Genomic DNA, 27,500 nt, shown 5'->3' with positions numbered 1-27,500 from the left:
CCCCCCCTCCCCCTCTCCCTCCCTCTCCCTCCATCCCCCTCCCTCCCTCCCTCCCTCCCCCTCCCTCCCCCTCACCTCCCCATCTGTATAGAACGACACCTGGGGAGTGCAGTACTCCTATGCCCTGTTCAAGGCCATGAGTCACATGCTGTGTATCGGCTACGGGGCCCAGGCTCCTGAGGGCTTGACGGACGTCTGGCTGACCATGCTCAGCATGATCGTGGGCGCCACCTGCTACGCCATGTTCATCGGCCACGCCACCGCCCTCATCCAGTCCCTGGACTCCTCACGGCGGCAGTACCAGGAGAAGGTAACACCACCCACCACCACCACCCCTCTATAGACTGTGGAGGAACCCTCTGTAAAAGGAACAGAACCTTTTCGAGGTCACCTAAAACCTTGAGGAGAAATATCAAGATAGTTAAACGTGTCTTCAGAAACACACAAAGGTTCTGTATAACCTGAAAAGGGTTCTATCTTTAAACCTTTGTACAGAAGGTTCCACTGCTGGCCCTGCAAGGTGAGTTCAAGGTCATTTACAGCGGTGGTGTGATGTATTGTGGAACAAGTGTTTCAGTTTAAATATTAAGCAGTGGTATGTGTGTGTGTGTTCCAGTATAAGCAGGTTGAGCAGTACATGTCGTTTCATAAGCTGCCTGCGGACGTACGGCAGAAGATTCATGAGTACTACGAGCATCGCTACCAGGGCAAGATGTTCGATGAGGAGAACATTCTGGGAGAGCTCAGTGAACCACTGAAGGAGGTAACACACACAGACACACAAACACACCGACACACACACACAGACACACACGCACACACACACCGACACACACACTTCATTTAAAGGACTTCCTCCTCCATCTCACATCCCTCTGTCTCCCTCTGTCTCCCTCTCCTTCCCTCCTTCCCTCCTTCCCTCCTTCCCTCCTTCCCTCTTCCCTCTTCCCTCCTTCCTCTTTCCTCGGGTCTAGGAGATCGTCAGCTTCAACTGTCGGAGCCTGGTAGCTAACATGCCCCTGTTTGCCAACGCTGACCCCAACTTTGTGACAGCAGTGCTGACCAAGCTGCGCTTCGAGGTGTTCCAGCCGTCTGACTTCATCATCCGCGAGGGCACCGTCGGACGAAAGATGTACTTTATCCAGCACGGACGAGTCGGTGTCCTCACCCGCGGCAACAAGGAGACCAAGCTCAGCGATGGCTCCTACTTTGGGGGTGAGGCGAGGGGAGGGGGATGAGGGGGGAGAGTGTGTGTGTGTGTGAGAGAGAGAGGTTCTAACATATTGGGAACAAGGCCTGTGTGTTGGATTACGAACCGATTGGAATGCTGTCTCTTAAACTTCTCGGCAAGATCAATTCTTTATTTCTGTTCTCTTTAAACACCCCTCCCCCTCCCCTCCCCTCCTCCCTCTCCCCCTCCCGCCCTCCCCCTCTCAGAGATCTGTCTTCTGACGCGTGGGCGGAGGACGGCCAGCGTGAGAGCCGACACCTACTGCCGTCTGTACTCCCTCAGCGTGGACAGCTTCAACGAGGTGCTGGAGGAACACCCCATGATGAGGCGGGCCTTCGAGACCGTGGCTGTGGACCGATTGGACCGCATTGGTATAACACGTGTCCGCTGATAGGCTGATCCATCTGTCATTTAATCCCGTGCTTGCAGTGACTTGCTATTTTCCATTTCTTTGTGTAATGACCTTGGTGAGAACTCAGCGTCCTGTTCCATTCAGAATCCTGTTTCTATGAGGCTTTGTTGTCTGACCTGAGTCCTTGAAACCTTTTTGAGGGAGAGAGAACAGCAGTTCAGAAATGGAAAGAAAAAGACCAAACTAAGAGCCAAGCTCACGCTGCCATCTTCCTCTGATCTCCCTCACACACACACAGCATGTCTGATCTCTCTCACACACACAGCATGTCTGATCTCTCTCACACACACACAGCATGTCTGATCTCTCTCACACACACACAGCAAGTCTGATCTCTCTCTCACACACACAGAATGTCTGATCTCTCTCACACACACACACACAGCATGTCTGATCTCTCTCACACACACAGCATGTCTGATCTCTCTCACACACACAGCATGTCTGATCTCTCTCTCACACACACAGCATGTCTGATCTCTCTCACACACACACACAGCATGTCTGATCTCTCTCACACACACACCGCATGTCTGATCTCTCTCACACACACACCGCATGTCTGATCTCCCTCACACACACACAGCATGTCTGATCTCTCTCTCACACACACAGCATGTCTGATCTCTCACACACACACACAGCATGTCTGATCTCTCTCACACACACACAGCATGTCTGATCTCCCTCACGAACACACAGCATGTCTGATATCTCTCACCCACACACAGCATGTCTGATCTCTCTCACGCACACACAGCATGTCTGATCTCTCTCACGCACACACAGCATGTCTGATCTCTCTCACACACAGCATGTCTGATCTCTCTCACACACACACAGCATGTCTGATCTCCCTCACACACACACAGCATGTCTGATCTCTCTCTCACACACACAGCATGTCTGATCTCCCTCACACACACACAGCATGTCTGATCTCTCTCTCTCACACACAGCATGTCTGATCTCTCTCTCACACACACAGCATGTCTGATCTCTCACACACACACACAGCATGTCTGATCTCTCTCTCACACACACAGCATGTCTGATCTCCCTCACACACACACAGCATGTCTGATCTCTCTCACGCACACACAGCATGTCTTATCTCTCTCTCGCACACACAGCATGTCTGATCTCTCTCACGCACACACAGCATGTCTGATCTCTCTCACGCACACACAGCATGTCTGATCTCCCTCACGAACACACAGCATGTCTGATCTCCCTCACGCACACACAGCATGTCTGATCTCTCTCACGCACACACAGCATGTCTGATCTCTCTCACGCACACACAGCATGTCTGATCTCTCTCACACATACACACAGCATGTCTGATGTCCCTCACACACACACAGCATGTCTGATCTCTCTCAGGCACACACATCATGTCTGATCTCTCTCAGGCACACACATCATGTCTGATCTCTCTCAGGCACACACAGCATGTCTGATCTCTCTCAGGCACACACAGCATGTCTGATCTCTCTCAGGCACACACAGCATGTCTGATCTCTCTCAGGCACACACAGCATGTCTGATCTCTCTCAGGCACACACATCATGTCTGATGTCCCTCAGGCACACACATCATGTCTGATCTCTCTCAGGCACACACATCATGTCTGATCTCTCTCAGGCACACACAGCATGTCTGATCTCTCTCAGGCACACACAGCATGTCTGATCTCTCTCAGGCACACACAGCATGTCTGATCCCTCTAAGGCACACACAGCATGTCTGATCTCTCTCAGGCACACACAGCATGTCTGATCTCTCTCAGGCACACACAGCATGTCTGATCTCTCTCAGGCACACACATCATGTCTGATGTCCCTCAGGCACACACAGTGTCCGTCTCAACATGCAAACATCTTCAGCACTGATTTGGACATCTTGTCAGCAACGATTTGATTAGATTTTTTAATGATCTATTTGCTTATGTTTCCTGCAGGGAAGAAAAACTCCATCCTGCTGCGGTCCTCCCATGGGGGCAGCAGCCTGGGTCGAGGAGGGGGACGGGGGGGTGGGGGGGGTGCGGGAGGGGGGCTGGGCATGGGGGGCCTGGGCTCGTGCGACAGCGTGCTGGTGCAGCAGATCGTGAAACACGATAGCATGCCGGCTATGCAGGAGGCCATCGCTGCCGCTGCCGCCGCAGGAAGAGGCGGAGCCTCAGGAGGAAGTGGCACCGTGTCCCCCAGGCCCCATCCCGTCATCTGGGCCCCGCTCGTCCACGCCCCGCTGCAGACGGCCGCCGCGACAACCAACGTGGCCATCGCCCTCATGCACCAGCAGCAGCAGCAGCTTCATCTGCAGCAGCACGCCATGGGGGGGCCCATATTCCTGCCCTCCCCTTTCTCCTCCATCTCTCCCTCCCCCTCCTCCTCCTTCCCCCTCTCCCCCCCGCGGCCCCCCGTCCTGCAGCCCCTGAACCCCTCTGTCAGCTCTCTGATCGGCATGATGGGGGTGGGGGGGATGGGGGGGCTGTCTCCCAGAGGGGGGTTCTCCGTTTCCCCGTCCCCCTCGCCGATGGGACCCCAGGGAAGCCTCTCATCTCCCCCTGTCGCCAAAACCCTGCCCACTGCCTCATCTGTTCCGCCCATTGTCCAATTAGGAAGGACCCAACATTACAGTCTCCGCCTCCACACAGACCTCCCCTCAACTATTGGTGGATCCTACGGAGCCCCAGCGGGAGGGGGGGCCGTGACTCCACCCCTCCACAAGGTGCCCCCCGTCAACCCCACCGCTGCCCCTAGTGGTGGCTCAGACGGCCACAGTTCCAGTGGCGGCCAGCAGGGGGCCAAGGAGGCTCTGCTGCGGTACGGAGTGGGCAGCTCTCAGGGTCTGCCTGTGCTGGGTCGACTCACTCAGGAGGCCCGGCTGCTGTCGGCCTCGCAGCCCACCCTGCCTCACCGCTCCTGGGCAGGAGTGCAACCTCACCCCCCTCTCTATCGCAAAGCCTCTGGAGGTAACCTGCTGTCTGCCCAGATCCTGGCAGGGGGTCAGTTAGCGAGGGGGGGCAGTGCCGGGGTGTTGAGTTCCAGTGCCTCTCCAGTCCATGCCTCGTTCCAGCAAATGCCTACTCTGAACACACACGTACAAGCCTTACAGGCCTTGGTCACAGCCGTCCCTTGCCCCCTCTCCACACACACCGCCACACACCTAGTTTCACACACACACCCCATACCTGCGCCCGTGGCTGCACACACACACCCCATACCTGCGCCCGTGGCCGCACACACACACCCTGCCCCGCTCTACACAGTCGTGCCTCTCCACACCTGCTCACCTGCCTTCCCCAGTGCCACCCTCCACTCCGCTGTCACCCCCTCCTCAACGCCGGCCCCCTCCTCTCCCGCCCCGGCGCTGCCAGTCACCCCCCCTCGCCCCAAACCCTCGCCTACACCCCCGTCTCGCTCCTCCTCTCCTCCGCCCTGCTCCACCCCTACCGCGGGAACAGCCTCTGTGTCGCTGACTTCAACGCCGCGCCCTAAACCCAGCCCCACTCCTCCCTCCAGCTCCTCCTCCCCTTCCCCCTCGTCCACTCCTCCACTCTCTGTCTCTACCCCTTTCTCCTATCCTCAGACTCATGGGCCCAAGTTGTCTCTCTCCTCCTCCTCTCCTTCCTCCACCTTCACCTCCTCCCCCCCACTCCCCCATACTCCCAGACCCAAGGCCTCCAACACTCCCCCCTCCCCCTCTCCTCTGTCCGGGCTCAGTCCTACCCACGCCACCCTCCCATCCCAAACACCCACCCCCTCCCAGACCCGTACCCCCACCTCAACCCCACCCCGCACCCCAACGCCTACACAGACCCGCACCCCAACTCCTGCTCAAACCCCCATCCAGAGCCGCACCCCTACCTCCACCCCACCTCACACCCCAACTCTGACCCGCGTTCCTACCCGCACTCCCTCCCAAGTCCCCACCCAGACCGGCACACCTACATCAACCCCACCTCACACCCCTGGTTCTGCTCTGACCTGCACCCCTACCCCTGCCTCCTCACAAACCCCATACCAGACCCCCACTTCCACCCCCTCCCAACCATCCACTCCTATCCAAACCCCAACCCTTACTTCCCCTGCTCCTACTCAGAGCCCAGGCCTAAGCTCTGCACAGGCCCAGATAATACTACCGGTGTCCAGCACTACCCACACCAAGAAACCCCACCCACCTGGACCCCCAGCCCCCACCCCCTCCTGTCTGCCCCCAGCCCCCACCCCCTCCTATCTGCCCCCAGCCCCCACCCCCTCCTGTCTGCCCCCGGGCACCTTCATCCCGGTGTCTGTGTCCCCTCCCACAGGGCAACACACACCTGCTCCAAATCTGACCCATGCATCCACTTTATCCACGATAACACGCACTGCATCATCTACCCCAACCCAGACCTCCAAACCTGCCCCAGCCCCTACATCTACCCCAGCCCAGACCTCCAAACCTGCCCCAGCCCCTACATCTACCCCAGCCCAGACCTCCAAACCTGCCCCAGCCCCTACATCTACCCCAACCCAGACCTCCAAACCTGCCCCAGCCCAGACCTCCAAACCTGCCCCAGCCCCTACATCTACCCCAACCCAGACCTCCAAACCTGCCCCAGCCCAGACCTCCAAACCTGCCCCAGCCCCTACACAAGCCCCAACCCAGACCTCCAAATCTACCCCAGCCCCAACACAAGCGCCAGCCCAGACCTCCAAACCTGCCCCAGCCCCTACATCTACCCCAACCCAGACCTCCAAACCTGCCCCAGCCCCTACATCTACCCCAACCCAGACCTCCAAACCTGCCCCAGCCCCTACATCTACCCCAACCCAGACCTCCAAACCTGCCCCAGCCCCTACATCTACCCCAACCCAGACCTCCAAATCTACCCCAGTCCCAACACAAGCCCCAGCCCAGACCTCCAAACCTGCCCCAGCCCCTACATCTACCCCAACCCAGACCTCCAAACCTGCCCCAGCCCCTACACAAGCCCCAACCCAGACCTCCAAATCTACCCCAGCCCCAACACAAGCCCCAACACAGACCTCCAAACCTGCCCCAGCCCCAACACAGACCTCCAAACCTGCCCAGATCCCCTCTCCCTGTCCACCCACTCAGTCGGTTGGAGGCGCCCCCATCCCCCAGACCCTCTGCCCTGTAGGAAACCCTGCCCACTCCACCTCTCCCAAGGGGGAGAAGGGCCCAAAGCTGCCCCTTACTAAGAAAGACTCGGAAGCACTGAGACATAAACTCCCCACCAACATGTGAGGAGATAAAGATGTCTCTGAAGGAGACCAACCGATTGGACAATGGACATGTTGATTAGGAAGGCTCATATCAGGATAGCCAATGGATATGCAGAGATAACCACGTGTTCACCTTTGGTTCTAAACATTTCCATGAAAGTGACCTTCTGTTAAACACTCAGACTAGAATGTGATTGACTTCAAACCTTTAGCTTCAATTTGAAGTCCTAAAGCTCCATGGCTCTCTCTTTGTATATGTAGCTCTCTGGAATAGCGAGCATTGCAGGTAGTTTTGAAGTCCAAATGTATACATATATATCTGTGTCAGTGATTGTTGGAGCAAGCAAGGGAGCTGAAGTGGAGAGGTTGCCTGACCCAAGTTTCACATCGAAATACAGGGGATCACATGGGTAACGGTGATATAGCATGTGCCCTGCTGCTGATTGGGTCAGAGGATGTGATGTCATATCATTTGACAGCCAATAGGATGGAGAGTACCTGTATGCTAGCTCCACCTTCCTCTTGCCTCCTGCTCTTCACCAAAGTGTGATATTACATCATCAGAATTTTTACCATGAAGACAATAATTCCTGTAAAGTTGATAATCACATTGATCAGAGTATTTAAGTGCAATCCACTCGTAGTTTTGTTGTTCCAGGTGTGTAGTGTTTAGCTTTGGACAAGTACAAACTCTTAAGTCACCCTGGTGACTACTATAACCAAATTGTGTTTTTTTGTGCAACACTGTGGACATGTGTTTATTTGTTCCACGTAGCTTCTGTCTCCCTCCTCTGCTCTGATGCCTTTCATCTCCACCTGTTTCATCCTTTTTCATCGCTACACAGACCTTCTGCTGGTTACCGTTTCAGCAACACTTAGTACTGCTCGCTCTCTCTTCTCTTTCTGCTTTTTGCCATCAATACAGTATCTCTTTCTGCCATCATCATGTTCTTTTACTTCATCTCTCTCTCTTTCTCTATACCGCTCGTCCACTCTCTCTCTCTCTCTCTCTCTCTCTCTCTCTATACCACTCGTCCACCCTGTCTCTCTCATCCTGGTATTCTGTTTAGTGTTGTTTGATGTTTTGTGTAGGTAGCGACAAAGAGTTCCTGTCTTAACCCCTGATACCATGTTGCCTAGACTGTATATTCAAGGACCAAATGTTTTTATTTATTTATCACAGCTTAAGCTTTGAGCAAAAATAACCAATAGTCAGTTCTGTTAATAAGAATGATCACAAGATGGATGAGGAGGATGTTGATGACAACCATTGGTTATGACGTGTGTATGTGACTGAAAGAATAAAGCAGATTTAGATATCAGTTTCTTAGTGTATTTCATTTGACTGTGTGTGTGTGTGTGTGTGTGTGTGTGTGTGTGTGTGTGTGTGTGTGTGTGTGTGTGTGTGTGTGTGTGTGTGTGTGTGTGTGTTTGTTTGTAGCAAGGATGGGGAGCTAGGATGTTAGTGACACAACGTACAGAACTGAAGATGAAAGTGATTTCCTGTCACGTCTGACAGAGGACATTTATTTCCTTCAGCCTGCCAATCCCAAACCCTCCTCCTCCTGTGTACTCTACTCTGATCTCCTGTCTGTGGTTCTACTCTGCTCTACTCTACTCTGATCTGCTCTCCTCAGTTCCGTCCCTGTGGCCCTCAGTCTCTGGGTGTAATCCTGCTCCTCTCAGCGGAGGTGAAGCAGACTGCTGTCCAAGGTTAAGCCTCTTCATGTGGGTGCTTAGATCACTTCTGCTCCTCTTGACTTGGACTGAATGAAACCCCACCTGCATAGGGCAGGATTACATGCCCTTTAATACTGAAGACAGCCAGCCCCGGGCCTCTCCCCCACCCAGCTCATCACCGTTCAAGGCCCTCGGGTTTGACTCGTCCGTGTGGGTGAGCTACTGTAATCACTGTCACCTTTAGAGGATTGAGTGGATTCGGGATATAGGATTTTCTCCCTTGAATATCGGCACATTGTTTATAAACTAGATTATTTCTAATCTTGGATTTGTCAATAAATCAATAAAGTCAAAAATTACTGTAAACATATATGGACATTTCAATAATATTCATAATATACATTTAACATATTACAATGTATGATATGTGTTACAGCTGTAATTTTGGTGTCCCCCTCAGGAATTGCTCTTGAGAAAATGTCATATAATTGTCCCCCCCAAAATTGACAGCTGATTTTCGCCACTGAGCCACAATACTGAGTTCTGCCCAGATCTGTACAATACCGCCTGGTGTATTGTACACGGAAGAAGTACTCAACTGCCGCCCGTAGATGGCGCTCAACACCAAACCTTCGCTTCGAAACAATCCACGGCCGCTGAACAAACGAGATAATGAAAGGGGTGACCTAGGGGATATGTGGAGCGTATAACAGCGTGTAAGAGGTTAACGATGTGAGGCCAGCAGATTAGCGGCTGTGAATAGGGGGAATAAATAGGGCTGTAATTGCTGCTTGTCACTCTAGCTCTGAAATAGCCTGGCAGGGAAGCCCTATTCTGGTGCTGCGTTGGAACTGCGGGTTGGCTCGGAGGTACTTCCACGCCTAGCACGGCAGTGGGATCACCGTCCATGGCTTCTACCTTAAAGATGCAGTTTTACATAGGCCTACATGATCAGGGTCTGATGTAAGTGTGGCTCAATGATCTCAATATGATCAGTAATCATGGTGTTTCATTTACATTTTGAAACCAAGGCATTATTTAACAAGTATTTGGAAAATTCTGATCCTGGACAGATATTTAACTTAAAAACAAGCGAGCAGGTGTGTGCGTGTGTGCGTGGGTGTATTTGTGTAACTTCTGTCATACCCTTTGACCTTGGTGGTTGATGTAAGATTTCACCCACACAGCCTAAATACACACAAACACACACACATGTACGTCTGCATACTGTCACAGCAGCAGAACAGGTAGCTCGACCGCAGAGCGAGCACAGATTTAGGGTTAGGGGGGCGGTAGCGCGCAGGGGGCTGGGTGGGTGCACCACAGAGATATATTTAGACTTCCTCTGCTTTCTAACTCCTCCATCCTTATGCCATCCCGCGCAGAGGGGTTGTGGATCAGACACTACAAAGCCAGAGAGATTGAAATGAAGAAAATGAGGTGATTCCTCTATCTGCTACGTAACCACTTCAAACAGGAAGTGTGTGTGTGTGTGTTTCGTAGTTTGTTGGGAAGAAGAGAAAGGGGAGGTGTGTGTGTGTTTAAACTTATTCACTGTTGTTGTCAGGTTTGTGACAGGAAGGTGTTGCTCACTCAGTGTTGTGTACATACTGCCTCTTCCCTGAACAGAGTGACACATACAAAGACTTGGTGATCGTGAATAGATAGAGAAAAGTCCCGGTGTTCTGATCTCTCTCCCTGCCTCTGCCTACATGGTCTGGTCATCTCTAGAAACCTATGTGCATTATTTGGAAATAGAGTGCTGAGTCATGTATGAGAGTTGGGACTGAGGACGAGAGAAAGAGAGAGAGAGAGACGGAGAAAGAGAGAAGCATCGGTTCATAGTATTGTTTCATTGTCAATGCAATTTTTCGTTTTCATAGTCTTCATAGTAAGCCTTCTTTATCTTTTTGCTTGCTATACCCACACCAGCCCCATAGTGATGCCCAGACCCTTACGGCATACCCTGGAAGTCACTACCTGCTTACCCAGCCTGCCACTGTCCCTCCCTCCCTCTCCCCTCGGAGCGACAGACACCACCACTGGCCTATCGCACCGTTGCCGACCCCCCCGGTGCCCTACCCACCCCAGCGGTCCCTCTCCAGCCCAGTCAGAGCCAATCCGCGGCTGGGTGTAAGTAGGGCAAGCCGCTTCCTGGTTCTCAGTAAAGGAGGAGCTGGGAGTTGGAGTGGGCCAGCGGAGTAGGAAAGGGGGGAGAGCAGCCTAGAGAACCGCCGGTCCGCGGGAAGACAGTCAAGAGAGGGGGATCGAAACGCGCCGTCGCTAAGAGAGAGAGAGCTTGATAATAAAGACAATTATCCAAGCTGTTATTCGGTTTGTCAGGGAAGAGTTCGCGGTATTGGACGAGGACGAGAGAGGGGTGACCCCCGGAGAGCGACGGGGGGGGTGGGGGGGCAAGCAGGGTGGGACAAGACAGAGCTGCGAATCCAGGAAGCAGAGAAGCCGGTCAGGTGGGAGGCGACGTGACAACACAGGTGACACAGGCGCTCAGGTAACTACATTCCCTCACCTTTCGCTGTTTCAGAGAATATGTAATAGACAGTTAGAAACGTAAGCTTGTCTTCATTATTCTCTATTAACCCATCGGTTCGACACTCTCCTCGCCCGCCCTCCCTTTCGGTTAACCGGGGTCATGAGAGGACTAACCACGTCATGGGTATTCGGTAACTCCCGTGTGACGTGTCGACTATGATATATTAAATAATTCTCATGTTATACTTGTTTAGATGAAGTTACGGAACAATATGCGTTAAAAACTTTGGCGTGTGTTCAGTCGGGTTTCTTGTAGCCTAGCTCTAGTTCTGTTTCCGCTGTGTGCTGTAAGGTACCTGGGTGGAGGTGGCCAGGTGAGCGAGCAGGGTCGACGGGTACACTTGTGGAGGCTTGGCTGCTAATTATAGCCGTGAACACCGGGTGACATCCAAAACCCAACCTGCTCTCACGCACATCAGCGACATGCCTCTGATGGCTGTATAGAAATGTGTGTGTGTGTTCTATAGCCTAATGATTACTTTGCTGTCAAACAGTCAAATCATCCGCTCAGCAGCCCGCTAGAATTTGAGCCATTTCCCTTCTGTATCAGGTTATGACACCACTCTTGACGCATTAAATTGAATGTAGCCTACTCTTAAATTAACTGTTGAATGCTTTTCTACATTAGTAATGTTTTGGGGGTGTGTAGGTTTGGTTTTGGAAGGTGCTGTCACGTCAGTGGGCCTGTGTGTGTGTGTGTGTCTGTGTGTGTGTGTGTGTCAGCCGAGGTGTGGGCTACAGACTCACCCCTCTGTGGCTCTGGTCGGACCGGCTGAACCCGCTGGACTGGATTGGGTTAGGTCTGCGTCTGAGACACAGTTTGTTTCCACTTTCTGTCCACAATGGCAGTTATTATAATAACGAGTAGTTACAACTTCAAATTACTTTGGAGTGTTATTTGTAGTAGTTGGAAACCTTTCACGTGTTGGTTCTCAGGCCTTTGTCGTGGAGGCCCAGAGCTGCTGTATGTGTCGTTTGCAAGGCTAGACAGCAAATATTCTTCAGCGTAGACTGTTGGCCTTGTGATGTTGAAGGGCGCTGTCATCTTAATGCTCCTAGTCTGAAGTGATGTTGTCATCCACCAACTGACAAAATAGTTACGGCCTAGGCAGGTTGTGTTAGGCAGCCTTTGTCTGCGGTAACTGATCCATCCCTCCCCCCTCCACACCTGACTCTCCCCCACTGCTAGTGTCATGGTAACTTAGTCACCACTGTCATTTACGTGATTGGCCTGTTCTCACGACCCCCCCTCAGTTATTGGGGGGGCTTTGTGACATCTGGATGTCACTGAACTGAGGTGTCTGGACGGACATGGAGCTGCAATATAGAGCTGTGTGTGTGTGCTTGAACTGTGTGTGTGTGTGCTTGAACTGTGTGTGTACGCATCCGTGTCCCTGTGCGTGTGTTGACGTGTCTCTCACTCTCGCTAGTGTGTGTGTGTGCGTGTGTGTGTGTGTGTGTGTGTGTGCGTTGTGTACTTTCCCTGCTTTGTTGATTGCTCGTACACTTCTGCACTGAGGTAGGATAAAGTGGGAAGTGGTCTCTGACATATTGTCTGTTCTTTCTAAATCCCCCCTTGTGTGTGTGGCTGCGTGCTGCTTGTCCTCCACCTCCCTGCACATGACAAGGTCAGGGTATCAGAAACTAATGGATATCAACAGTACTCAAACTAACAAAACAAAACCTCCATTCCAAGTCTAACGGTGTAACCCTCTACACCTTCCTTCTGAACCTAGGTTCCGTCCAGCTCAGCATCTCCACCGGTCGTAGTCTGGTCTGGTGAAGAGCAGAGGCAGAAGAGACAGCGAGGAGGAGGAGAGAAGCGTGGGAAACAGCAGGCCACCATCTTGCCCAGTGTTTATGGACTGGAGGTGAGCTTAGATAAACACTTAGACACCCTGGTGAACCAACGCTGGCACTGGTGTGGGCTCATCCTCATATACAAATAGGATCTTAGATTACTTCAGATTATATGAGGATGTTTGTCGAGTTTGTAGTGTGTGTGTGTGTGTGTGTGTGTGTGTGTGTGTGTGTGTGTGTGTTTTTTGGTGGTGCCTCTGTGCGTTGCGCACGTCTTCGACTTTGAGTGTGCGAGACGGCTCATGTGATTGTTGTGGTGGTTATGACAGGGGAGTGTGTGTGACAGGTGGCTCGAGTGTGTGTGTGGGAGAGTGGAGGGGGGGGGGGGTATTTGAGAGCAAGGGGTCTGCCATGGGAAGAGACTAATACCCCCCCACACACACACACCCACACACACAGTTCCAGTAAGTGTATGAATTAGGGCATGTGAGTTTATTTCAAATTCCCCTGTTTAGACACTGGGGGTTTCAGTTTCAGACAGGCTGAGTGGGAGGTGGAGGGTGGGAGGGAGGGAGGGAGGGAGGGAGGGAGGGAGGGAGGGAGGGAGGGAGGGAGGGAGGGAGGGAAGGGGTGAGAACACGCGTTACGCGTCTCTCAGGAGTTCATCTAGCAGATCTAACATCATCCACATTCTCTACACGTTGTCTTCTCTCGCCTCTACAGTTCCATTCCCCCTCGTTTCCATCCCTTCTGCCTTCCCCTTCCCCCCCCGTGTCTGTTTGGCCTCCCTCTTCTCATCCCTGTATCCATGGAGGGAGCCGGCACAGACCTGCACTACAGGATCACCGTCGAGTTAGCCCCCAGTCTCTCTGGGCCAATAGAGGAAGTGTAGTGTCTGCCATTTCCCCTTTTTTTTTGTCTTGAGTTTCTGTGGCATTTCACAGCCCTCCCTCCCCCCCCGACCACCAGCCAACACCACTTGACTCTTACGAAGGGGGTGGGATATCAGGAAGTGGTCATACTTTGCTTCCTGTAAAGATACATGCCAAATACAATTTGAAGAAAAGAGAGTGAGAATGGTCATGATTCAGCTTTTCTGGTAAAGTTCCCTGTGTTACTGTAGACAGTGAGGGGGTGTTGATCATCAAAAGTACAATGAGTTAGCGTTTCAGGGAAAGAGAGATTACACACTTGCTATAGCATACACACATGCATGTGCACACACACCTGCTGCTTCAATACACAGCGACCCCACATCTTCTGATCTGGAAAGGGAAACTCCATCGCCATGGAAATAATTGATTTCATCGTCATACTCTTCGCTTGATAGGATGATCTTTGGTCCCATTTCCTGAGGGATCAGCAAGAACATTTTTTAAGGTATTTAATCACACAGTTATTTATTGCACGCGAGGTACAAGGTGCAGGGTTTTTTAATTGGTCCATCCTCCTGTCCGTTATGGATCTTCTTCTGATAAATCCCACCCTTTAGACAGCAGAGCACAGACGACTGACATGGTGATGAACCAATCAGCTGCACTAAAGGTAAGATCAGGTCTGTCTTTTTCACTGAGAAACACTGAAGAAATCCACGTATTGGTGTGTAATGTCGAATCTTTAAAATAACTGTTAAGGAAAGGTTACAACTGTCTTGCCGTGGTTCTGCTAATTTGAGAGATGATGTTAGACGTTTGAATCATTAACGCTGTCATCCGGACCACAAACTCTCAAGTCAGTCAGGGCAGAGAGCGTCTAATTGGCATCACTTGTTGATGTTGAAACTCTTTGTGAAAGTTTGTTTTCTCCTCATTCTCCTTCCACTTGGTCTAAAATCGACCTTTTTCTCCTGAGATGGTTTTATTAGAGATCATGTCCACTTTCAGTGGCTCATTCTGTCGGTCTGTTTTGTCATCCATCTATCTCGTCCATCTCTGCTTGCGTTCGTCCGAGGAACAGGAAGCTGATCTGGATCAGTTAGTTTTGCGACATTTCTGTGTGTGTGTGTGCGCGTGTGTGTGTGGGTGTGTATGTGTTTTGCAACATCATTCTCTGAGTCGGAGCGTTGTGTGTAACAGAGAGGCAGAGACCCTCCCTTCTATGTAGCAACTCACGCTGACACACCCTCCTGCTCACACACACACACACACACACACCCTCCTGCTCACACACACTTTCACACACACTCCTGCTGAATATAGACACACGCACACTCACACACACTCTCAGACTCAGACTCACACACTCTCAGACTCACACACACTGAGATAAACACACAAACACACACACTCACTCAGACACAGTCAGACACACAAACACACACATACAGACAAATATAAACACATGTTTTTGGAGCCGTCCTTTGGTCCTCACACAAATGTTTTCACATTTTCCTTGACATTGCACGCCCACACCCCGGTGTTCACACACACAGTCTGAGGGGTAGACTAAAACTGCTGACCAGATATTCATGCAAAGAGACACCAGTGTGTGAAAGCACTCTGTCAGCAGCCTTTTGAACAAGTGAAGACCTCCCACACGCGAAGACACACACCCGATACACACACCCGATAAGCAAAAGTCACTGTAAGTACGTGTTTTTGTAAATGTGCCAAAATTAAGGGCTGTCCGTGTGTGTATTGTGTGTGTTCTATATTAGTGAAACTCCCTTTCACTGATGTTAATGATAGAGCTTGCTGCTACCACATCACCCCCAGGCATCTGCAGACACACATACACCTGCAAGGAGGCTTACTTCCTGTCTCTCTGTTCCTCTCTCTCTCTCTCTCTCTCTCTCTCTCTCTCTCTCTCTCTCTCTCTCTCTCCCTCATCTTTCTTTCTTTTTGTTGGTCTGTCTTTTTATCTTCCACCCCGTTCTCTCTGTTCTACCACTCTTTCTCTCTCATTCTTTTTCTCTGTATTCACGTCACTGTTCTTCAGTCTCTCTCTCGCCCTACTCTTTTTCTATCCCCCCCTCTCTTCCTCTCCCCCTTTTCCCCTCCTCTCTGTAATTTAACCCCCTCTAATCTGTTTAAATGTCTTCTCGCTGCCAAAGATTGTTAGAGGTGAACACTAGATGTTCCTGCTAGATGAACCTCCCCCACCCTTATCTCTGTCCTTATCTCCCCCGATCTCCACACCCACCCCTCACTCATGCGCTCGCTGACACATTCTGTTTGTGGCTCGTCTCTCCCACTCCCTCCCTTGTGTGATTTCGAAGAACTCGAGGTGTTTTCAGACAACCTTTTTGTTTTTCGTTGATCTCTCCTAAAATCTCAGACCCCTTTCCTTTTTCCAACCTCAGATTTCTCATTCATCCTCCCCCTCCACAACTCTACCCCTCCACCTCTCCACCCCAGGGCAAGGCGTTAGCAGGGGTAGGGTTAGCAGGGCTCGGGTTAGCAGGGCTAGGCGTTAGCAGGGCTAGGGTTAGCAGGGCTAGGCGTTAGCAGGGCTAGGCGTTAGAAGGGCTAGGGTTAGCAGGGCTAGGGTTAGCAGGGCTCGGGTTAGCAGGGCTAGGCGTTAGCAGGGCTAGGGTTAGCAGGGCTCGGGTTAGCAGGGCTCGGGTTAGCAGGGCTAGGGTTAGCAGGGCTAGGGTTAGCAGGGCTAGGGTTAGCAGGGCTCGGGTTAGCAGGGCTAGGGTTATCAGGGCTAGGGTTAGCAGGGCTAGGGTTAGCAGGGCTCGGGTTAGCAGGGCTAGGGTTAGCAGGGCTCGGGTTAGCAGGGCTCGGGTTAGCAGGGCTCGGGTTAGCAGGGCTAGGGTTAGCAGGGCTAGGGTTAGCAGGGCTAGGCGTTAGCAGGGCTAGGGTTAGCAGGGCTCGGGTTAGCAGGGCTAGGGTTAGCAGGGCTCGGGTTAGCAGGGCTGTGGGGCGCTGTGGTGTGGGAGGGCCAGGATGAGGGCCTCCACTCTGCCAGTCAAATGAATAATGTAATGTTCTTGGAACCAAGACCTCAACACACACACATGCACACACACATGCACACACACACACACACATACACACACACACTGCTGCCCCAGTTCAGCAAGGCGGAGGGTTGGCGTGTGTGACTGGACCCCCTCTGCTCTGTTTCATTCTGTGTTCCTCAACACTGATAATATAGATCATTGTACTGGTACAGGACCTTTGTAGTTGAACAGCACTTTTTTTGACTTCCCAGACAATGTTCCCGTGTCCTCATATGAGAGCTGACCTGCATACTTAGGGACAACCAGAAGCACAGGGAGCCTGTATAGTGAGCCTGTGTAGTGAGCCTGTGTAGTGAGCCTGTGTAAGGAGCCTGTGTAGTGAGCCTGTGTAGTGAGCCTGTGTAGTGAGCCTGTGTAGTGAGCCTGTGTAAGGAGCCTGTGTAGTGAGCCTGTGTAAGGCCTTTCCTCCCCTCCGTGTGTATGGAGCCACATGCACTTTGTTCCCCCCAGGAAGACAGCGCTTACACTCCGGTCGCAATCGTTCTTATTACCATGCTGTTGTCTTTTAACGAATTCAAATGCTGATTCAAATTCTCTCTCGCTGTGTCTGTTTTTATATCTCTTGGTAGGATGCAAATGTTTGGCTCGGTGGGAATTATCAGTAGAGAGGAGGAAGGCAGTGTTTGCCTGTTACAGCTCTGCAGGGAAAGAGCTGACTGAGATGGAGGTGGTGGAGGTGGAGGTGATCATGAAGGCCGAACTGTTTGTCATGTTGCCATTGTTCACATCTCATTTTCTTGTCTCAGCATTTGTGGTTCTGTGTGAGGTTCTGTGTGGGGTTCTGTGTGGGGTTCTGTGTGGGGTTCTGTGTGAGGTTCTGTGTGGGGTTCTGTGTGGGGTTCTGTGTGAGGTTCTGTGTGGGGTTCTGTGTGGGGTTCTGTGTGGGGTTCTGTGTGTGGTTCTGTGTGGGGTTCTGTGTGGGGTTCTGTGTGGGGTTCTGTGTGAGGTTCTGTGTGGGGTTCTGTGTGGGGTTCTGTGTGTGGTTCTGTGTGGGGTTCTGTGTGGGGTTCTGTGTGGGGTTCTGTGTGTGGTTCTGTGTGAGGTTCTGTGTGGGGTTCTGTGTGGGGTTCTGTGTGAGGTTCTGTGTGGGGTTCTGTGTGTGGTTCTGTGTGGGGTTCTGTGTGGGGTTCTGTGTGTGGTTCTGTGTGAGGTTCTGTGTGGGGTTCTGTGTGGGGTTCTGTGTGAGGTTGTGACACTGTGGGTCACAGAAGGCTTCTTCCTTCTAAGAGGCCATGTTAGGGGGAACAGGGTTCTAGATAGTTCTAGATCTAGGTTCTAGCTTTCTCATCCCCCTTTTTCTTCTCCTGTGTGTCCTGCCATCACACTCAGCCCACACAGTGCATGAGGGGTAAATGTGTACGTGAGGGAGAGAGAGTAGCGAGAGAAGCGATGAGAGCAAGAGCAGCACATGGGGGAGAAACGGTACGAGCTTGTCTCTTTCTTGCGGCTTCTCGGTTTTCTGAGCTTCCAGGTTTTGGAAACAGCAGCGGTTAACGCTTCAGCGTGACAGGGCTTTCAGATACATGCACATTCTATTATAATGCTTTAAAATATATATATATATACATTTAGTTGATTTTAGGTTATCTTATTTTATTTAGGCTTGAACATTGTAGTTTGTATATCCTTAAATTACATTAATTTATTATTATGGTGTACTTATTTATAGTGTCTTAAGTCTGTGCTGTTTAAAGTAAGGTCAAACTGGCAGCTTGTACAACTGAAACTTATGTTTGTGATTCTTTAAATGCACAGAGATGGGAACTTAATTTAAAATTTAGTATGAATGAACGAACACACACACTGGAAAACATCTGACATCAGAATTCATTAAAGCATTTCTCCTCTCCCTCTCGACTGCGCTTTGCTACGACTGGAGTAAAGTCAGAGTTTCCTGCCTGGCTCTGAAAAGCTGATATAATTGAGGTGGATTGGGAAAACTTACAGGGCTTTACGGAAAATAAGACACAGAATTATTATAACACAGCCCCACATCTGAAGCAGTGCTATGGGGTTAGCACTCGCTCTCCTTCTCACTCTCCAGGTGAACTCCCACGAGTAAACTAAGACTTACAATGCTCGTATTCATGAAGTATATTTATTTTTTATGGTTGAATGTTCTGAAACCCCTAACAAACCAGTTGACTGTCGATCATCCTTCCTTTCGATAAATGTCAGAATATTTTTCAGTTGCACTATTCGGCCAGTTCACTTTCATGTGCACACGTCTGTATGGGTTATTAATAACAAAAACTTAGAACAATCTGATGAGCAGAATGAAACAGAGGGATGAGGAAACCATATTGTCACAGAGGAGGATATGTAGTCAACTGTCAACCGTGGAGTGGGAGGTGAGAATCTGTTCTAAAAGAGAAAGATAGAGAGAAGAAGGGCAAGAGTGAGAACCATTTTAAACCAAACCAATTACACGTATGTGCATGTCACATAGCATTTGACATATGGTAGTAATAGCACATAATTTCGCACATAGCCAATATGAATCTTTGATTTTTTTCCCCCATAAACTCGAGCAGTGTATTTATCTGAACAAGGCAGAGCATGACATCTTTTCCTAAATTAGTTTGACATTTCTTCTGGTATTTTTCCTAATGCTAGCTTGGAACAGGTTAGCAGTTCCATTAGGGTTTTGTGGTCATTTGAATGAGTTTTCTGTAAAGTATGTGATTTTATCCTTGTTGTGCACACTATGTGAATTTTACATGAATTTTACATGTCACTTTCGCCTGTGCAACTTTTGTAAAGATGAGGTTGGTGGCTGAATAAACCCAGACAGAAACAGACTGACTAAGAGCCACGAGAGGCAGGACACGAGGAGGGAGAGAGAGGCAGAGAGGCAGAGAGGCAGGACACGAGGAGGGAGAGAGAGGCAGAGAGGCAGAGAGGCAGGACACGAGGAGGGAGAGAGAGGCAGAGAGGCAGAGAGGCAGGACACGAGGAGGGAGAGAGAGGCAGAGAGGCAGGACACGAGGAGGGAGAGAGAGGCAGAGAGGCAGGACACGAGGAGGGAGAGAGAGGCAGAGAGACAGAGAGGCAGGACACGAGGATGGAGAGAGAGGCAGAGAGGCAGGACACGAGGAGGGAGAGAGAGGCAGAGAGGCAGGACACGAGGAGGGAGAGAGAGGCAGAGAAAGAGAAACGGACAGAGAAAGGATCTCTTACTGACAGTTGTGCACCCCTGTTTACTTTTAACACTGTTCAAATGTGTGTGTGTGTGTGTGGGTGTGAGAACGTTTGTTTTTGAGCATTTATGTGTATGTGTGTTCTTAAGGGAGTACCTTTAAGTGACTCATAATTGTTTGATGGAGAGAAATATTTCTTACTTCCAATAACTTGTCCCTGTCTTCTGGGAAATCTGCATGAAATAGCAAGGCTAAGACAAACCTCCGACGTTCGTACTGGAAACACGGTGCGAGTCTAAACACCTTCTGCATTCTTCATGACCTTATTTAGCCATTCTTGTTGTTTACTTGTTTGCTAACGTCAACATTTTAAACATCATTTTTACTCTATCAATATTTTAACAATTACAACAATATTTCTAATCCAAATCCAAATTATCCAATTTGTTTTTAATGTCACCATTCAAACAGAATTGGTTATTGCTTCAACATGTTTGAACAAACATGACATGCAAAAAATAACATGTATATTTTTTTCTTCTGGTTTGATTTCTACGTCAACATGTAAACTGAACAGTTTCGTTTCATCAACAGTTTCCAACAAACGCAGAAATATTAACAGAATTGTATCATCCCAGTGAGTGTGGTACACATTATTAGATTTCCACCCCAGAATACTTTGACATGGTCGTGGCTTATTCATTGGACAACGTGGTGTTACACGTCAGCAAACAGAAACGAACTCTGTCAAGTGAATGTCAGTGAAGCCTCCTAGTTGATTCAAGCTGTGATTTTCACGGTTTTCTTATTGGGGAAATGATTTCCATCGACTGTCCCCCCCCCCCCTCCTCTCCGACATGTTCAGTCATTTCGCTGCGAACGAGCGTAGGAGATGCCGCTGAAAAATGCCCCTGATCTCTCCACTTCCTCCCTCGGCTCTCTGAGGTGTCTGCTCGTACCCCTGCCTCCGTTGATGCCTCGAGTCAGAATCCCACGTCAGAGATGTTCCAACAGCAGTAATCCATTGGGAGACCTGATTGTCGTGTTTGTTCTTTCATTGAGCCCACGGTTGTGTATTTGTTGGGGTGTGAGGTCACCTCCAACACCGTTTAGTTTATTTATGTTGATATTTACATTGTAGTGGGCACAAGGGAGCAAGCAGGTTTCCGTAGTAATGTGCAATATGGTCTGCTGTTCATATATGACCTACCATAATGTCTGTGTATGGGTTTGTTATGACTCAGACGAACAATATAATTTGGTTTTTGACATGGTTTTGATCGTCGGTTCTGTCTTGCATCCTTTTTCTTTGTGCGTGTGTGAATACGGCATGCCAAGGCCGTGTTCTGCGCTGGAGTTTCGGGATCCAAACTGTTCAGAACAGTGACAGACCCTCTGGACATGGACATTCTCACACATTCAGGTCCTACTTGTCCAGATCGTCCCTGAGACAGGTCAAAGGTCATAACAGCGCTCGGGGGACAAGCAAACCAGGAAATTCATGTTTTTCGGAAACTGTCTCGGAAACTCGATAACGACCCAGTGCGTTTTGGAGAGGGGGCGCGTAGGCGAGCGAGAGGGAGGGGTATCTCGCAGTCTGTATTTGTCGCCATGCACCCTCTTTTGACACAACAGGAAGAGAGCGAGCGAGAGAGAACGAACAAAAAAGAAAACGAAATAGACATCCCCAAGGATGAGCGCCTAACCCCTGAACCAAAGATCTAGAGAAGCCTTCAGACTTCTACGTTCACCCGCTACAGTTAGGTAAAGTAGGTAGCAAAGAGTTAAAGGAAGCGACAGAAGCTTTGAGGGAGACGGAGAGAGAGAGTGAAGACGGATGCCATGATGCACAGACAGAGTTGTGTCCCGCTGACGGTGCCCCTGTCAGCCATGAGGACTGAGAAGGTAAGGCCACCTTTGGACCTCACAGCCTGATGACGCAGTGATTGGGTTGCTGTGTGTGTGTGTGTGTGTGTTGGAGGAGGGAAGGGGGGTAGGGTTACCCTGTAACCATGGTCTCTGTAGTTATAGATTTAGTGAACAACCTCACAGACTCTTAAAGAACCGTATGCTCCATACAGTTGTCCTGTGTCGTCCATGCACGGAACTGTCTCCGTTGTGTCTGTTCTGATGTGTGTTTTTTTCTGTACGCTGGAATGAAGATCACCAGACCACTAGCTGAATGTAACAATGGCGGGTGGGGAACCTAAGCGAGCGACAATTGTTTTTGTGTGGTGTGTGTGTGTGTGTTTAATGGGGTGTGTTTTGGAGCAGGTTAGTCAGGTAGATGTGACTGTCGTTAGGGAGAGCCCTCTGGGCACTACCTGGAAACTATTATGGACTGACTAGGGGGCTGCTGGTTGCTATGGGAGGGACGGATAGGGGGTGGGGGATGGGGTGAGTCAGTTGTTTGTGGAAAATCTGGATTGTTCAGGTGTGTGAGGTATTGTTGAACAGGTACAGTGGAGGGGGGAGAGGTGAGAGACCTGGGAACAGGTGGGGAGTCCTCACGTCCTACAAGAAAAGAGTTTACCCTCGTGGGTTTCCTAGTTGTGTAACTGCTGAGGCTATATTGAGTAGGCAAACCTGACTGAATCTACAAATACATTTACGGGAATGTATTCTACGTTCATATAAATTGATTTTCTATTTGTCCGATTGAGAGTTCCTGAAGTCTTTACATCCTCTGCCAACTCATCTCCTTCTGGCTTTCTCTCCCTAAACGTCTCCATCTTCTGTCCCTCTCACCTCCTCAGCTCGTATTCTCCTCTGTCTGTTTCTGTTAGTAATCAGGGTGCTGAGGCTCTAAAGATCTCACAGGCTGTAATCTCTGATGTGGGAGGATAAGGGGGGAGAGGGGGGGGGATAAGGGGGGAGAGGTGGGAGGATAAGGGGGGAGAGGTGGTGCTAAGCCTCTCTGCCCATGAGGGTCACGTTAGTGGTGCTAGGTAGGCTACTGAATAGAATACCTCTCTGCTTCCTCTTCCTCTAAACTGTGGAGAGGGACAGTTGCTGCCGAACGGAGCTCATCAGAGCGTGGCATCAGAGCGATGCCACGGTGGGGTTTCAGGTATTTGTGCACCTGCTTCCTGGAGTGAAACCTGAGAGATCTGAGTCGACTCGCAGGTCTGGTATTGTTATTAAGATTAGACAGGAACTCAGATGTTTGGCGTAGGAGCAACACTGGGCCGGGCCTTGTCGACATGTACAGGTGGATTTGGCACTGTGTCTATGACTGTTCCTTCACCCGCTGTGTCACCAGTGTCTTCAGCTGCTGTTCTGTGTCTGTCCTGTAGGTGGCCATGTCTCCAGGAGAGGACGGTCTGATTGGGATCCCCTTCCCGGAGCACAGCAGCGAGATCCTGTCCAGGCTGAATGCTCAGCGGAGAGCGGGGCTCCTGTGTGACCTCACCTTGACCTCCCGGGGAGCGCGCTACCCCACCCACCGCTCCGTCATGGCCGCCGTCAGCCTCTACTTCCGCCGGCTGTTTGGGGCGGAGGAGGGCGAAGGGGGAGGGGAGGCGGGGCGAGGAGGGGGAGGGTTCAGCGTGTGTCAGCTGGACTGCGTGGCGCCCGACGCCCTGGATGCCCTGCTGGAGTTTGCCTACACGGCCACGCTCACCATCCGCAGCTCCGGGATGAGAGACGTCCTGAGGGGAGCGCAGCTGCTGGGCATCCAGTGTGTGGCAGACGCCTGCAGGGAGATACTGGGGGAGACCGGGGAGGCAGAGGGGGAGGGCTGGGGGGGCGGGGACAGAGCCTGCTCCTCCGAGAGGGAGAAGGAGAGAGGGGTGGAGAGAGGAGTGGAGAGAGGGGTGGAGAAAGGCTCCAGAAGGAAGAAAGACAGAAGGAAGGCGGAGAGGGTGGAGCAGGCGCCGTGGCCGTCATCCCCCCTGACCTCGCCCCCGACCGCACCCGTCTCCCCCTCTCCTCACCCCTCACCCGCCCACGACCCCGTCCGCTCCATCCCCCCCACCCTGCCCCCCAGCCCCGAACCGGAGCATCCCTCCCCAAAAGCGGGGCAGAACGGGGAGCGCAGGGGCAGCAGGGAACCGGAGAGGGGGTCGAAGGTCAACGGAGGGACACACTGGCCCGGGGAGCGCCTTTTCACCTCCATCCCCTCCTCTCTCCCAGACGACCGCCTGTCTGAGGAGGAGGAGGGGCTGGGGAACGGAGGGGCCCTGGGGGCCTCCTCCACCCACGCCTCCATAGCCGAGCGAGGGGGGGCGGTGCAGGGGGCGGCAGGGGGAAGGAAGAGGAAGTCCCAGACGCCTCAGCAGTGTCCCGTCTGCCAGAAGATCATCCACGGAGCGGGCAAGCTGCCCAGGCACATGAGGACCCACACCGGGGAGAAGCCCTTCCAGTGCTCTGCCTGCGGGGTGCGCTTCACTCGGTATGTACATACAGTATATATCTGTGTGTGTGTGTGTGTGTGTGTGTGTACCCCCTCCCTGTGTCAGCAGCAGCTTATGTTTGTGTTCTGCCAGTGTGTACTCTGTCTGTGTGTTCTTATTCATTTGTTTCCTCCCCGTTACTCCTGCCTCCCTCGCCCCTCTCTCTACCAGGAACGACAAGCTGAAGATCCACATGAGGAAGCACACAGGGGAGCGTCCGTACTCCTGCCCCCACTGCCCCGCCCGCTTCCTGCACTCCTACGACCTTAAGAACCACCTGTCGCTCCACAGCGGGGCCCGCCCCTTCGAGTGCCCGCTCTGCCACAAGGCCTTCGCCCGCGAGGACCATCTCCAGCGACACCGCAAGGGCCACAGCTGCCTGGAGATGCGTACCCGGCGGCCCAGGCGGGGAGCCGGGCATGGCGAGGACGGCAGGGGGGCTGGAGGCGGCGGGAGAGGGCATATCCCTGACCAGGTCGACCAGCGTGAGCCTCTGGCCCTGAACGCACCACGCACCTCTGCTTTCCTGTCTCGAGTTGCGATGGGCGTTGGAGAAGGCCCCGGGGCTGGAGCCTCCATGCTGCTCCAGGAGGAGGCTGAGAGAGAGCGGTCTCTGGCCCTGCACGCGCTGTCTCTCCTGGGGGCCCACAGGCTCCATCCAGGCCTGTCCTGGACGGGGGTGGATCTCCGGGGAGGCGGAGGGGCGATGGAAGGAAACGAGACCGAGGAGAGTCACTCTCCCACCCCGCATCATGACGTGTGGGAGGAGGAAGAGGAAGATGAGATGGGAGAAGAGGACGAAGAGGAGGAGGAGGAATGAAAGGAGAACCATGGCTGGGACTGTGGGTGTGGGGGATGTTGTGTGTCTGTGTGTGTGTGTGTGTGTCTGTCTGCTTTTTGCAGAATAAAAAACAGAAAGAGCGCTTAGAAAAAATAACGAAAGCATACAAAAAATATATATGGAAAATGGGTTTTCTGACAATTTTACGGCCCTTAAAATTTTTTGTTCGTCTATTGCAGTTTATAGTTTTATTAACTACATTTTATTTGAATTTGAGTCCTTTTTTTCCTGGGGATATTCTTTATTATCGTCGAGCTGTACATATGCATGTTTAGAGTGCGTGGTTACGAGGAAGCTTTCTGTCGCTATGCAAACGGCCGTGAGGTACTGAGAAACAGAGGGACGTCTGAGGAGGAATATCAACTGTCACTAAACGTCGTTTAAGAACAGGTGACTAATGTGAGGAAGATTACATTCAATCGTGGTGCGTAGAATAACGTGCATTTAATCACTATAACCAGTAGGGTTCGAGATTATTTGGTTCCATTCAAATTCCAAGTCTCTTGTGTATTCTTATAACCTGGTAGATGATACAGAGAGAATATTTGTAATTTCCAGCAGGCTTGATAACGTGGAATGAACATAATCCAAGTTCACATGCTTTTGTCCTCTGGAGTTTTCCCGCATCCTTCGGTCTGTTGGACACAATACCAAAGAGTTTTGTTCATTTAATTCTTAAATCGGGTTGATTGACTTCCGGTGGAAAGAGGCCAAGGTTTTGATTAAACTTATTCCTCACTGCTTAGCTGGTTCAGACTGAGACACGGAACAGCTTCCACGTGTAAGACCATTTCAAGCTTTCATACTAATTGAATAATGCCTGACCAAAAAAAAAAACTACAAAAAAACGTTTGGGTTTTTGGGTTACTGGTGACAAATATGTGTTACCTCTGAGTTTACTTTTGAAGTTCTTTTCCAACGTCTGTGTCTTCCAAAGAGTTTTTCCTTGGCTTTCCAATTAAGAGGGAGAGAAAATGAGCATGAGGGCTTTCTGTATTTATTTATTTATTTTTCATTTTTATTTATTGTGGCTTTCCAAATGAAACTGTCATGGATACTGGCGGTGCTCCATGCCGGTGGTTCAGAGGTTTATCTGCGTTGTGCTGAAAGTTCTGGTTGTTAAAGCCCCCGTTTGCCCACGGCCCTGCTGGGTTATGTGTCTTCAGTCGAATATTCTTCCTCTTCTGCATTTTTGCACATTTGAACCCCTGTCGGGTATCCGCAATAATACAGCAACATTCCATCCTCCGGGGTCGAGAGAAAGGAACAGATAGAAGGGAGACTATGTGAGGGAGAGCACACTTCTACCTCTCTTTCTCTGTCTGTCTTTGAAGAACACAAACCACGATCGCTTCTGAGCTGTTTGAACTGGCACAGTCAGTTGAATAGACACTCCATCCCACAGAGTAAATGATTCCTTGCTATCACAACGTGAACAGTTCATGAGCTCCATAAGTACTTTATTTAAGTCGCAGGAAGGCAATCTTGCAGTGTCATTGCGACGAGTGTCTAGTTCCTGACCCTGCGTCTAGTTTGACTAAACCATCTCAGCTTCATGGATTCTGATCCTCTGGTTAAACAAACAGGAGTTTAGGGGGACGGTTAGAGGTCCATTGCAGGGATAAAGTACTCCGGTTTGCTTTTACAGGTAGTTATTATCTTTAGTAAAATTGTATATCGCTCTCGGTAACTGAGGGTTGTGTGTGTATCTGCTACTCTTCAGCATCCTTGTAGCTTCAGCCAGGTGTAGCACTGCTCTACTGGAGAGCACAGCCCACTCCCTGCAGCATACAATACTGTTTATGTTTCTGATTTATTTGCACTATAAAAATTGAGAGCTTCATTCTTTTTTTGTTTTTGTTTTAGCTCCCTTAATATTCATTCCATGACTTCACTCGGTATGTTTATGATTGTACAATTGAAATAGAAGATATTTATCAATCCTCTAAACTCTTAATAACATACAGAATACTCTTTCTAGTACATAACTGTATAGAGTAATGATCATTAAAAAATACTTATGTAATGAGGTGAGGTGAAGTTGCCTTTTTTTTGTGCTGCAACTATTCTCAGGAAATCTTGAGCAATGCACTAAAGTGATTATGCAAACTTGTGGGGAGAAATGTCATGTTAATGTCAATGTGCTTGAGGGGTATGAACATCCTTCATACAAAAGTATAGATTAAAATATACTATTTTCTACGTGTACTCTTTGAATTGGGCCATAAAGTACGGATGAATCCAG

At 50.7% G+C, this 27,500-nt stretch overlaps 2 protein-coding genes across 2 annotated transcripts in view; both read left to right on the top strand.

The window, feature by feature from the left end:
• The window catches only part of LOC134023768 (potassium/sodium hyperpolarization-activated cyclic nucleotide-gated channel 2-like), a 14,902-nt gene extending 7,926 nt beyond the window's left edge, over positions 1-6,976 (top strand). The window contains 8 exon segments of the mRNA XM_062466132.1: positions 92-310; positions 617-763; positions 975-1,215; positions 1,438-1,602; positions 3,607-4,839; positions 4,873-5,117; positions 5,372-5,792; positions 6,145-6,976. Of these exon segments, the coding sequence (XP_062322116.1) occupies positions 92-310; positions 617-763; positions 975-1,215; positions 1,438-1,602; positions 3,607-4,839; positions 4,873-5,117; positions 5,372-5,792; positions 6,145-6,902 (3,429 nt within the window). The 3' untranslated portion in view covers positions 6,903-6,976.
• A 3,897-nt stretch (positions 6,977-10,873) lies between these two features.
• The window catches only part of zbtb7b (zinc finger and BTB domain containing 7B), a 17,024-nt gene continuing 397 nt past the window's right edge, over positions 10,874-27,500 (top strand). Inside the window, exons 1-4 of the mRNA XM_062465946.1 lie at positions 10,874-11,072; positions 12,850-12,984; positions 23,317-24,413; positions 24,586-27,500. The exon at positions 24,586-27,500 is cut by the window's right edge and continues 397 nt beyond it. Of these exons, the coding sequence (XP_062321930.1) occupies positions 23,323-24,413; positions 24,586-25,234 (1,740 nt within the window). The 5' untranslated portion in view covers positions 10,874-11,072; positions 12,850-12,984; positions 23,317-23,322 and the 3' untranslated portion in view covers positions 25,235-27,500. The remainder of the gene's footprint in view (positions 11,073-12,849; positions 12,985-23,316; positions 24,414-24,585) is intronic.

This window comes from Osmerus eperlanus, chromosome 7 (genome assembly GCF_963692335.1).
Source record: "Osmerus eperlanus chromosome 7, fOsmEpe2.1, whole genome shotgun sequence".
NCBI classification, from domain to species: Eukaryota; Metazoa; Chordata; class Actinopteri; order Osmeriformes; family Osmeridae; genus Osmerus; species Osmerus eperlanus.
Note: the sequence above shows the minus strand (reverse complement) of the source record. Positions and strands in the feature narration are given on the sequence as shown.